Source organism: Lycorma delicatula, chromosome 2, assembly GCF_047948215.1.
Source record: "Lycorma delicatula isolate Av1 chromosome 2, ASM4794821v1, whole genome shotgun sequence".
Classification (NCBI taxonomy): Eukaryota; Metazoa; Arthropoda; class Insecta; order Hemiptera; family Fulgoridae; genus Lycorma; species Lycorma delicatula.
This window is the reverse complement of record NC_134456.1, coordinates 140,412,183-140,426,454: the sequence shown is the minus strand read 5'-3', so window position 1 is coordinate 140,426,454 and position 14,272 is coordinate 140,412,183. Positions and strand designations below refer to the sequence as shown.

The 14,272-nt window shown below is 30.1% G+C and overlaps 1 protein-coding gene across 10 annotated transcripts in view; it reads right to left on the bottom strand.

The window, feature by feature from the left end:
* Positions 1-14,272, bottom strand: part of Piezo (piezo type mechanosensitive ion channel component) — a 481,248-nt gene that overhangs the window by 183,320 nt on the left and 283,656 nt on the right. For all 10 annotated transcript variants that reach the window (XM_075356335.1, XM_075356333.1, XM_075356336.1 and 7 more), the window contains 5 exons: positions 12,900-13,101; positions 11,759-11,854; positions 11,412-11,577; positions 11,085-11,270; positions 3,649-3,818 (listed from right to left, as the gene is read on the bottom strand). In XM_075356335.1, the coding sequence (XP_075212450.1) occupies positions 3,649-3,818; positions 11,085-11,270; positions 11,412-11,577; positions 11,759-11,854; positions 12,900-13,101 (820 nt within the window). The remainder of the gene's footprint in view (positions 1-3,648; positions 3,819-11,084; positions 11,271-11,411; positions 11,578-11,758; positions 11,855-12,899; positions 13,102-14,272) is intronic.

Sequence of the window (14,272 nt, the reverse complement as noted above, 5' to 3'; positions counted from 1 at the left end):
AGAAACTAATATTGAAATGAGTAAAGCATACACAAGAAGTAGAATATATGGTTATGAGCTACCAAGGTGAGTCAAAACAAAAGCAATCAATTAGAATTCAATTGGCACTAACAAGTTGATCCCTAATTGATCACTGGCACGCAAAGTATTTTATACTTTTCTAAAATATAATTCATTATCTACAGACAAATTATTTTGGTTGCGTATTCTAGTAGAAAAGAAATTTCTCCTGCCCTTTCAGTCGAGGTGCAATCAAAGTCAATCTTGGATATCATTTAAGGAGAAAGCCATTAGATTGCACAATAGCAATAGAGAAGTACATAATTTGTAAGCAATTTTTAATGACCCATAACTAATGATCACTCAATATTCACTAATTTATTTATAATTTACTTATTTATGTTACTTCATCTTATGAGTTATTGATAAATACTGAAGAAAAATATATTTAAAAAAAATAATTTAAACTTGTAATTGTGGCAAACGAATAGTTTACAAAGGTCCATAGAATTATGTTACTCGAACGTAAACAGACTTTTGAAAGATCAAACCTTAAGGAGAAATTATGAGTCTACTTGTTACTATATTACTTACTTATTAAGACTAGTAATTATGATTAATTAATATACAAAATTAGCACCTGTGATAATACATAGCTTTTTATAAAAAAGCTAAAGCAGTTTTTAATTGAGAAATCTTAATCCATTGAATGATTCCTTACCCTCCCCAATAATAAACAGCTTTGGGAGTCATATGTTTAGGAGTAGATGTAAGGTAAAACTTTTGACTAGTTTGGTACACAGTATAGAGAATGGTAAAGCCACAAAAAAATTAATTCAATTTATGATGAGTGGTTTTTTGTTCTTAAATTGAATTACTTCTGATAATTCATTTTAAATTTAGCAAATTTTTTCTAATTATTTAAACTTTTTTATGTCTCTATTTCTCTAGCATAATACAGTTACAAAACCTTACAAATATAACCTACATTTCTCATATCTGCTACTTAAGCCCTTTGACTAGATATACAACTGAATAAGTTTTTGGTTTGAGGGAAATGACATCAACCATCAAACAATCTGTTTTCTTAAATTTTTAATTTAACCAGCAACAATATGCTACTGACATATTATTGTCATGAAAAAGTAATAAATATAATGTTAAATAGAAATAATAATAAATACACATTTATAAAAATCATATATTAGTATTAAAGAGAATAGTAATATTAAATCTTAAAGTATAATAGTTAATCTTAAATCTCTATGTATTTAATATTATTTAATTTTGTAGTATTATGTTTGAGATATGTAATTACTCTGTAAATTAATAATTGGAAGTGGTTATTTTCTGGTTCCACGGATGAAAAGAATTATATTACATTATGGTATCTTGCTGGGTTTGGTTTCCTATATATATGTTTATGTCCAATTTATTATTATTGACATTTTTATTAATTGTTATATCTAAATAATCAATTCTATTATTAATTTCTTGTTTCATGGTGAAATTAATATTTTCATCCAATGAGTTGATTTCATTAACTATGATATTTCCTTCATTATTCGTTTTTTGATTAAATGTGATTAAAATATCATCCACATATCTTTTATATAGTGAGTTTTATGCTTTTATATATTTCAATCATAAATTATAATCCCTCCTGAAGACGGCAGAATAGCCACAAGCGCTTGAGGGAGATGAATAATATATTGGTAAGCAGTTTATATTATATATAATACTTGTATTTTACTAACGGTGCCATGTTAGAAAAACTTAATTTAAAAATAAACACAAGAATATATTCACAAGCAGAATATAAAGAGAAATTTTATTTAAAATGGAAGAAAAGGAATGATAGATCTGTACTGGTTACTCCTTTCATAAAAAAATAATGATAATATAATTCATTACACAACAATTTGGCAAAGTAGTAGAACTTTTTTAAATTTTAATTTTAATTTCAAGGCACAAATTCAGTGTAATTTAAAAAAGAACTTGAATTTTAATGCTAATGTGTAGAGACCAGATGATATGCAACATAAAAAGCTTGAAATGTGCATGAAAGTTGCTTTAAATATGCATATCAAATATGAAAAAGTGTCAAAATATGCAACTTTAAATAATAAGAAAAATAGTAACTTTTAGTTTTTTTTTAATTTCAAAATCAGAATACACTTAGTAAGTAGTTGAATAACATATCGATAAATTCGATACTGTTCCAAATGTTCAGTAGTAAGATTGTGTCTTTGATCAGTCAAAATATTTTTATAAGCAGAAAAGGTTCGCTCCACATCCACTGAGGTAACTGGGCAGTATTTAAATTTGGGAGCTATGTTAGCACTTATTGTTTGTAGCCTTGATCATATAGGGAGCAGCATCTGAGAGAAATACAAAGTCTTTCATCTGCAGAAGATTCAGGAAATATTTTTATAATACCCTCATTCACGAATCTGGCAATATAGAATAATTTGTCTTTTCAAGGTGTTTGCAGGCCATGAAATAGGAAAAAGAGGGCTCTAGATTTAATGCACCGATAATTAAATTCGCAATGTTGGTTCCAAGTGTTGGTAGTTTCATCAGCTGAAATCCAAATAATGCTATCCTTGAGTTCATTGCATATTTCTTCCAGAACATGCAGATAAATTGGTGTGCAATTTTTACGCAATGTTGATTCATTTGGTATATTTTGATTCAAACAACATTTTCGCAAAAAATCTTTGAAGGTAGGATTTGTAAGTACATGAAGAGGAATATTACATGTAAGCAATGGTTCACTTAAATCCATGCTAAAGTGGTTTTTTTGTTTACCTTTGGAATCACTGCTACTTGCTGCTGTTACAAGTTGTCATTGGTCTTTCTTTTACAATCCTGTGATATGAAGACCTGTCTTGACATGTTGGTCTATTTGAAACTTTTTTGTGCACAAAATATTTTTCTCACAAACCAGACAGTATAAATACACTCCACTATCAAATTTATCAACTGTCAAATTAATGTATGTAAATATTCCAGGATAGTCAGCTATCCACGAAGAGACACTTTTTTTTCGGGAGGCATGGTACACATTAAACTTTACACAAACAAATAAAAAACTAAACTGATGCAATGAACATGTCAACAATAAAATGCGTAACTTAATTGCCTAGTGGGAGGAGTGCTGCAGTAGGCATACACAACACACAGAACGGCATCATCCATCCTTATCTCGCATGAGTTTGTGTTTTACTTGGTCTCATAATAATATTATCCTACCAAAACAATAGATGCGCGGCTGTTAAGTGTGCTGTAAGAACCATGCGGGGCTAATAGGTTCGGCCGGCTGCAACGTAAGACTTCATTTTTTCGGTAGGTATCCTACCGAAAAATATTGTAAATTTAGCGAAAATATGCATCATCACTAGATTTTAATGAAAATATGCAATAATCGGTGAGAAAGGGCGTAATATGCAAATGCATATAATCCGGTCTCTGCTTATGTGGATCCATTGGTTTGTACAGTGTTAAATCAATCTACCCTTCACAACAGTTAAAATAAGATATATTTACTAATAATACTGCAGTAACAAAACTTTTCAAAAAAATTTACTTTCTAATAATTTAATAATCATATAAAACTTCTTTATTTTACTCTTGATGAATACATACCATCATTTGCAATGTAAGTTCCAAATTTCTTTATACAGCCAATTCCAAAGAGTTCAATAATCCAACATGCTTGGGCCTCCAACATATGCTTAATAAATATACATCCAAGAATTTGTGACAGTGCTTTTAAAACTATTACTGCAACATTATATGTAATAAGATATCTCCACCTTCAAAAAAGAAACAAAAATATGTTTATATAAGTCTAAATTAATTAAAAGATTACTAATTAAGGTTTAATCAATTATTTTAATACAATAAATTCATTAAGATTTGTAATTGAGCTCAGAAGATTATAAATTAGTTAAAAGCAAAGAAAGCATCTAAACAAAAAGTCAACAGTACTGGGTAGTCTGAGTATGAAAGTTTTCAGTCTATGCTAATAAAAACCTATCCCATCATCGTAAACAATACAATCATGTACAGTATGATGGGAATAATCTGAATTTACAGTAATTCAAAAGCTTTAGTAATCTGAATACGAAAAAAGTAATTTTTTTTAAACAACTTCTTAAAGAGGAAAAAACCTTAAAACAACCAAATTTTTTTAATTTTATTGCATTACATTATTGATTTATTAATGAAGTGTTTTTTCTTGAAAATAAAACTAAAGAAAGTAATTCATGCCCTACTAAGACAAAAAACACAAAAACAGTGTCAGAATATTATTCTGATACCGTCTGACACCGATATCATAAATGATTCAACTGCTGTATCTGAGGCATTCATATTTATGAAAGCATATAAAATTAAAGCAGATCCTAAGATTTCGGCAAATGAGGATGAATTTAATGAAAAATTTTATTAATAAATTATTAACCTTATATTATGAAAAAAATAACAACAATGAAAATGAAATTACTAAAAAAAAATATTGCAAATTTAATGTCATGGCATAATGCAATGTCATGCTGACATAATTTAATGTTAGCGTAAGAAATCTTAAATAAGTTTTTATCATTAGCTGATCAATATGGTCTTCCACAAGAAGATACTTTGCTACTTAGTATTTATATAAGTATTTTCTTTAAAAATTAAAAAGTAAGAGATATTTTTGAGACAAAGCAGCCTAAATAATACTAACATGAGGTAATTACAATATAATATTTAATACATTACTATGTTACAACTCAGAAATCACAATTTCAGTAAGGATTTGAAGTGGCATTAATAATTTTTATTAAGCACACTATCAGCAGATACAAAGCATAAATGTGTATGCATTTCTTGAAGAAGAATTCACAGTGAAACAAAAATGCTGCATATATGAATCACTCATACATCACTTAAACAAAAGCTATAAATAAAAAAAACTAAACTTTCAAGATAATTCTTGAATAACTGTTTCACATTAGCAAACCAGTATTTGCAGTCAGAAAATTGTTATGATGTTAAAAAACTGTTTGATGTGTAGAATTAATCTTGAAAACATCAGATCTTATCTAATCGTTCTACATTTATTAAAGCATATAAAAATTTAATTACACTGTAGTAATCTGTAAAGATGACTGAAATATTTAAAATAAAATTCTGAACTAGAAATTTGAATTTGTGCTTTATAAATAATATTACCAACCAAAAGCAGAATATTAACGTAAATAATGCAGAAGCACTTCAGGATGCTCTTATCATCACCTCAATATACTTATTAAAAATATACATAAAAAGATGTATGATGCAGCATAATATAATAAATATAATGTATTGTCAAATTATTAAGACTTCCTCCTAAATATACTAATGAAAGCAGTGAGGATAGTATTAATTTAAAAAGAGTACCATAGAATCTTCCAATGTTAGGAAACAAAATTAAAATATTATTAAAACACAATCACAAACTGTGAGAATAATATTTACAAACACTGGAAATTTAAGAAAAAAAATATAATATTCAGAAAAAAGATATATGTATAAGTTAAAAATAAAAGTAAATTAATGAATTAACAGATAGAATTTGATGATCCTTCTACCAGAATTATAAAATCACAATTAATATCAGCTCCTAATCGTTCATATGCCTTTTGTCTGTCTTCCACTATTATATAATAAATTTAATATCTCTTTTCATCTTCTGGTGATTCCCATGGCTTATTTTTTAGATTTTAAAACTCATATTTGGTATGAGTATCTTGTTCATCTCAAAAATTCAATAAGCATTTCTCTTCTTTCATTCCATTTATCTTCCCCATTCTTTCTAACTACTTTCTTCCTCTATCACAGCATTGTAACTCCTCATTATTATCCTATTACAATCTTTATAAGCCTTTTCCCTACATTACTTTGTTTTATCATCCTCTTACTAATTAGTTTGACTGTACACTTACATTAAAAGTAAAACCTAGATTCATTCCTTCCTGACAAAATTTGTTTTACCATTAATAAAAATCATTGTCCGTTTTAAATGGCACGACGCAGATTAGGAAGTGTTTCATAGTAATGAACTTTTGGTCCCAGAATACACTTGCCATGATTTTCCTTTGAGACTGGACTGGTTTGAATTTTTTTAGGTTTAGGTAAACTGGAATGAAGCAACTGCATGGATTGGTTTTGTCATCAATGATGATGTGAGAAAAAAATTTGTAACATTCATGGTTAAAGCGGTAGACTAAAGCACATGTAGATGTCATTCTGTGATCTTTGTGAGCAATTGTCAACATTTTCAGCTCCCATTGTGCAAACAGTTTTCGATATCCAGGAGTGTAGTCATAATTTTTAACAATGTTGTCGTTGAAACTTCTGGAAATTTTAACGAAAGATTGCTGCCAACTGTAAAGCGATAATTTTTTCTCACTTTTGCATTCACAAATTCAACGACATTGTTAGTCTGGACACCACGCCTGTCACTTCTCTGTTTGTCTTTAAATTATGAATGGCCTTCCTTAGACTCACAACACCATTGCCTCATTTTTTCCTTCACTCAAGCAGTAGGCCCATAATTCACAACTTATGGTGAATTTCAGCAGCATTATGTCCTCTTGCATTTTTAGAAATCTAATCACTGATTCAACTTCACAAATGGCAGGATTTGTTATTACTGCACTCATTTTACCACACTGTCTTTCAGAGGCAAACAATAATGTACTGATGGCAATGTGACAATCGTATTTAAACAGGTCTGTTGTTTCCAACAGACATTTTCCCAACAGACTGCGTATGCAAGAACCAATCACTGTTGCCGGTCACCATTTTAACTCATTGGCCCTTACTTTTGAACTGTGTCTCATATTATAGATATGTTCATGTTATGTAAAGACAATTTTGCAAACCAGGTGAGTTAAGAAATTAAAGTATGATTTTTACCAATGGCTAAATAAGTTCTGTCAGGAAGGATTGAATCTTGGTTTTACTTTTAATATAACAGTACAGCCTTTTAATATAACTAATTAGTATGAGGATGATACGGCAAAGTAATGTATGAACACAAAAAGAAAGGTAGGGAAACGGATTGTAATAAGATAATAATGGGGAATTAGAACTCTGTGGTAAAGGGAGGAAGGAAAGTAGTAGGAAAGAATGGGGTGGGTAAATGGAATTTACGAAGAGAAACACTTATTGAATTTTTTTTTTTTTTTTGGAAGGTGAAAAACACTTTTGCATTATCATCATCCAGAACAAACATTAAACAATATTTAAAAAAAAAAAACATATTTTAATAGAAATTAAAAAGTTGAATAAAGATGCACGGCCTTAAGCAAAAGATATTTGATAACAATATAGTATTGTTTCCTAGGAATATCTTGGATGTTAGATCCTAATTTACATTTACAATGCAATGCTGCATAACACACACACACATAGTCCACAAGAATGTGGTTAGTTGGCAATCGCAGCAAACACAAACAGGTCCAATGGTCTGATTCATTAGGTGTCCATGTGCAAGATTAGTATGCCCTATTCATAAATGGAAAATAATAACCTTCTCTTGACGGTTATTTCAGATTAAAGAGCTCCATGGTCAGACAGTACCCTTATTGGAACTTATTTTCTACTGTAGTAGAGTCCTGTCACCTTGCTACCTTCCTCAGAAGAGTGTTTAATAGTATTAATAAAATCAGTAGTAGTGAAAGATGGTCGGCTACATGCATCTTTAGCTACAACATAGCTAAATGTTGGCTAGCCAACACAGCTAGGGTTCGAGCAGAACCTGAACATGAATTGTTAAGGACATAAAGAACAATAAAAACTTTGAATAGTGTGAGGCTGTCTGCCAAGAGAGTAATAATCGATGTGCGAGTGTGTTGACGTATAATGTAGCAGGTTTCAGTAAGTTTTTAAAAATTTTTCACCTTTTGTTAAAAAATATGACTTTTTTGTATATGTGAGATGCATGTTGAAAGGGAGGAGTGTGAGGATTATGATAAATTTTGTTCCCGAGTATAAAATAGCTTGGGTATCTGCTACTAGGATTTCTGATTATGGCAGAGTCTGTGGCAGATTAAATTTTTTTAAATTGGTTCTAGGATGCGGTGTTCTTGTGAATTTCAGTATTTAGGGGAAAACTGATACTATTGATAAAGTATGATAATAATTATAAAATGTTTTATGTGGTGCTGGTTTACCTCAGTGGCAGTAGCACATGGGAAAGAGATTTTCTAAAACTCTGAGCTACAGTGGAAATTAACAAAATAACAGGTATATTTTTATTAATTGGAAATTTTTAATAGTTGAATAGCAAGCTATCAAGTACTGCCTGAAGAGTTACTAGAGTGATTCAGGGGTTTGGGCGGATAGGTGTTCCAAGGATGGTGAGATAAATGTTGAAGGGTAAGAAAGTGTTAGTTATATGTGTTTGTATCCAATCTATACATGTTAAATGGTAGAACAACTGGAAACAGAAAAGGGGAGATGACATATAGTGGAGATATGGGGAGCCACATGATTGATCTTTGTTGTGTATTGATGTAATTGTTAAACTTAATTAGGAACTTTAGTGTTCTTCCAGTGTTATTTTCTGTTCATCAACTGAGTGAAGTTATTTTGTTTTCAGGAGCGATGCATGGTCAGGATTGATTGCATGGATATATTTTGATTCTTTCTTTTGTTACTTTTATTCCATGTATTACTATTTAAGAAAATAAATTTTGAAAGTATATGTTTGGAGTGTAGCTTTACATGGATGTGAAATTTCGATGATCAGAGTACCTGAGAAGAAAAGATTAGAAGCTTTTGAAATGTGGTGCTATAGGAGAATGTTAAAAATCAGATGGGTGGATAAAGTGACAAATGAAGAGGTGTTGCGGCAAATCGATGAAGAAAGAAGCATTTGGGAAAATATAGTTAAAAGAAGAGACAGACTTATAGGCCACATATTAAGGCATCCTGGAATAGTCACTTTAATATTGGAGGGACAGGTAGAAGGAAAAATTGTACAGGCAGGCAACGTTTGGAATATGTAAAACAAATTATTAGGGATGTAAGATGTAGGAGGTATACCGAAATGAAATGACTAGCACTAGATAGGGAATCTTGGAGAGCTGCATCAAACCAGTCAATTGACTGAAGACAAAAAAAAAATTCTCCAGGACATCCACACATAAAACTTACTCAAAAACCTGGAGTTGAGTCAAGGTTGTTCTAAGGCTACAAAATGTCTAAAGTTATATCTGTATTAAATTTAAATAGTACAAGAACTTGAAAAACCTGACTTTAACAGATGATTTCAATAATGTAATGGTTCATATGTTTCACTCAAAGTGGTGCGCATCTTTTGGATGGTATGTTTTACTCATGTGAAGTATTTCTCTACATTTTTCTGGGCAAAATAATAAAATACAGAGTTCTCAGAACTTTCACTTTTATTATGAAAGGCATTCTCAAAAAATCTGATGAGGATATCCCCCCATGACTTCCTTGTACATCTATTAAATTACATATACACATTTTGTTATTTGGTTTTTTTTTTATTGTTATTAAATTATTATTTATTGTAAAAATTTTTTATAATCAGAGGTTAATGATTTATTAATAAATCAATATATTTAAATTAAAAAAAATGTAGAAGTTAAAAAAAAGGAGATAAATTGGATTCAAACCAATGTGCCTTCTCCATGTAAGATCCAAATATTTCATTAATTAAAATTTTATTTGGCTATAATTCTGGAACCAATGAAAATAAGTACTTAATGTTCTCTCAATGAGGGCTTATTATTGTAGTTAAAAAAAATTCTAAAATCCAAATTTTTGGATAGTGGGCTTTTTTGGACACTTCTGGTCCAGTTGATTGCAATCAAAAGGGGAGGTGAAAAACTAGATGTTACAACAGTTCCAAATCCAAAATTTCAAAATCCTACGGCTAATCATTTTTGAGTTATGTGAGATACATACATACATACAGACATCACATCAAAACTAGTTGTAATGGATTCAAGGATGGTCAAAGTAGATATTTCTGTTGAAATCTGAAAACCGAAATTTTCTGCTATCACATTACTTCCTTTACTTTGTACAAGGAAATAAAAATGAATATTTGATATGTGATATTGTAATGAAGAGTGACCTTTTTATAGAAACATTAACTCCAGAATGTTATTCAGAGAACTTCTGAGTACAGCAGTTTCATGATGATGTTTCAAGCCACACTGACAATTTGAATATGAAGTTGAATGTGTTTGAATATGGGGTTGTGTGAATTTCCCAATGACCATGTAATTTCCTGTGAGTTATGGCGTTCACAGTTCCCAGATCTAACCATCAGATTTTTATTAGTGAAGTTATCTGAAAGGTACTGTTTCAAGAATAATCTGTACACTTTGGATGAATTGAAAGAGTATATCAAAGAGAGCATATCTAACCAAATCTAACGAAGGTTGAACTGAACATGAAGAAATGAACTGACCCATGGATCAACACTCACGGTGAACATTTTGAACATTTATTGTAGCATGTAAGTGGGAAAAAATTAAAAATATAGTTTCCTGTATCATATAATTAAATTACTCTAGTCACTAAATAAATATAATTTGTTTTACACATAGCTTGTGTGACTTTAAGAACACCTGGGTGTGTGTGTGTGTGTGTGTGTGTGTGTGTATGTGCACACACATGCATGCGTGAATATAATTATAGTTTATATTTCTTTATGTAGGTGGTTTAAATTTTTATAAACATAACTGATTTTACAGGTTTTTTCCATTTTGCTTCTTTAGGTAAATTGACAATGGGATGAAATCTAAAAAACTGATTGTTTTTAAAAATTAACCTGAAAAAGTAAGTATATATATTTAATCATAAAAATCATGCATTTATTGCAAAATAATAAATAAACTTTTAATATGTATATATCTCATGATAAGCAAAATGCATTTTTATCATCATTTTGTCTCATTAGTTTCTTTTAACTTAAATTTTTTTTAATCAGAGTGAAAGGTGTTATTTTCAGAGGTTTTAAATAATTTAAAACATCATTATTGAAATAAATAAATCAAGTGAATACTTACCAACGTAAAATAACATTAATTGGACGAAGATATAATTCATTCCCTTGCCAAAAGAAAATAAACGATCCAAAAAGGTATCCAAGAGAGAATAAATTTACTCTATTTGTACCAGCAAGGAAGACAAATATCATAGCAAACCAGATGAAAAATATTAAAAATATTCGTTTTAAAACATCTAAATAAGACCTAAAAATCAAACAGAAAATATATGTATTAATACCAGAGAAAGAAGTATGATTTTCATTTTAAAACTAATTTAAATAAATAATCAAAACTAACAAAAAAATTTCTTCCAGAAGTACATAAAATTTTTAGACATTTACTTACCTTATTGTAGTCATAAAATCAGGCACAGGGTTAACATAATCAAGTTTTTCTACATCATTAACTATACTCTTGTTTGTACCACCAGAATACTCATGATTAAGATGACGTCTTTCTATTCTAAAAACAACTGCTTGCCGACAAACAAGTAACAGTACAATAAAGTCACCTGTTGGCAGAAAATTACATAACATTTAATAATACATTTACAGTCTATTGCATTTGTGTGTGTGTGTGTGTGTGTGTTTGTGTGATGAGAGTGGAGGGAATAGAGGGCAAGGGAGAGAGAGTTTACATATATGCAATGCATTCACATATTTGTTAAAAATGATTTTAAAACTGATACTTACACATTATTTTATAAGCAGGAAGAGGGCTGTGAGGATTTGATAAAAACATCCATTCTTGAAATCTTTGCAAAGTTTCCGTCTCATGCCATGGATACACTACGAAAATAACAAAATCAGTTAATATAATGGTAAATATTAATAAGTTATTTTTAAAACAGTACTTCTAAAAACTCAGCAAAAAAAAACCCTAAAAACTCTACCTTGTAAGTCGAAACAAACAAAACAAATCATACTCATTTAATAAAACTCTAATTTTATCATAACTTTTTTAAACTTTAATTCATTCAGTGGGGAGTTTGGCAAAATGGTTCATAATGTAACTGGATATTTCCACATACAACATAATTCCAGAGAGGGACTAGAATGTTCCTTTAAAAGTATGAGGCAGATCTTAGATGATTCTAATTTTTGGAGAAAAGGCAATTTTTTGGTAGATTATATTTATGGTGCTCAATAGAAAATTATTAATCAGTAATGTATTGGTCCATCATAGGTAAACCTCCAGTAATGTATTAGTTATCTGGGTAACTGATTAAGGGATAGTTCATGGGATAGACATGTGGTGCCTGAAGCGGCCTTGAGTTATTGTCTGAAAGGGGTTATTAATGTTTTTACTGTAGTTCCTCTGAAGGAAAACCTTCTCTTCTTTTCTCTATTCTTTATCCTTTTTTCCCAATATTTTTCTGTGACAGGACCTATAAAACCAGAATATCCATGATGTGATCTCGAGGAAAAATGCAGTTCCCAGTAGAACTGTCATGGAAATCTGTTTCTTGTTCAACATCTGTATAGTAAGTCTAGCAGCTGATGTGCCTACCAGGTAAAGTTATAACGCCTGATCCTTTCAGACAATACAAATTATTAACTGACACAATCTGAATTATGGGATCACCATAGAATCAGCCCTTGACAGCAGACTTATATGATATCATTAGAGACTGAAATCTTATAAACTGAAAATTCAAAGCTTGCAACAGTACAGAATGCTGTGTAAATTCTTTACTCTGGCAACATTATATACAATTATCTGGCAGTTTAAGTTGCACATAAAAATTCCAAATGTTTAGCATCATGTTTTATCTTTTGATACAGAAATCATTTTAACTATTTTTTTCTTAGAAAATAGAAATTCCATACTCACTGAGGCACAAACTTGGCGGGAGACCAACCACAAGTAAATACTGTAAAGGTATAGTAGTAACAATGAAAAGGGTGAAAACACCCCATATTTTTGAAAGAAAATTTCTATCAGGGCTGATCAAAGCACAGAGCCAAAATCCATATAAAACAGCCCAAATATCCATTCTTGTACCAATCAAAGCAACTACTGCTATTAGACACATCTGAAATTAAAAGAACAGTTATTAGCAAATTTTCAGTCAGTAAATAAATTAATATTGATACAGTTTAAGAGCAGTGTAACATCCATACAACACATAATGAAATAAATACAATTCTATAGTAATTAAACATGATACTAAAATTATACAAATAATATACTCCCACAGTTGAAAACAGTTCTCTGCTGTACATAACGTCACTCACTGACAACTCCTAAGGGATGCCATCAGTTACTATCTAGTATAATGCAATTTATAAGCTAGTACTTTAGGTGTATCATCATCGTGATCCATGTTCTTCCATGCATGATTTACTCATTGTTTTTTTATTCTCATTTTAGCAAGTGTATCGGTTGAATGCATGTAAAATCTGTGAATGTGTGTATCTATGAACTGTGTGTAAACTGTACTGTACGTGTGTGCCAATTTTGAATTTGAACACGTTTTTAATTTAAAAAATTTTAAATGGTGATGTGTGCTGTTTTTGCAATAACAATAACAAAATACTCAAAGATAACACTTATAAACTTGATAAGGAGCTTACGTTTCACTTAATCCCAAAAAATAATACACACAGAAAAATCTGAGTAAACAAAAGCAGCATACAAGACAATTTTAATGTCGTTAACGCAACAATTTGTAGCATGCAGTTTAGACCTGATCACTGTGAGCAAGACTTACAAAGTGAAGTTTTAAATTATGAACCACATACAAAAAAAATTAAAAAAAAGATGCTTTTCCAACTGAGCACTTACCTAACACAGGAACTAACAGTAGATTAACTAGTTCAAGGAACATACATCGTGAAATTAGAGAAAGGAAGAAACAAGTAAATGAGGTGCTATCAAATAAAACATTGCTTTATCATCAAGAAATGACGAAAATTCATCAGTGAACACTGAACAGGAAAATCTCACCATGATGGGTTCTCAGAGAGCCAAAAGCATCGTACTAAGTACAAGTACAGAAGGTAAAAAACTCAAGCTGCTTAGTTAAATGAATAATATCAAGTTAGAAAACCAACATTTACAGGAGGAGTCAAAATTAAAATCAGAAAATTATTCAATCAAGCAGCAACATAAATACGTAAAATATATTTACTCCAGGCCAAATTAAAAAAACAAGAAAGAGTGTTGAATCTTATTAAACTAAAAGCATAAAGTGGTTTTTTAAA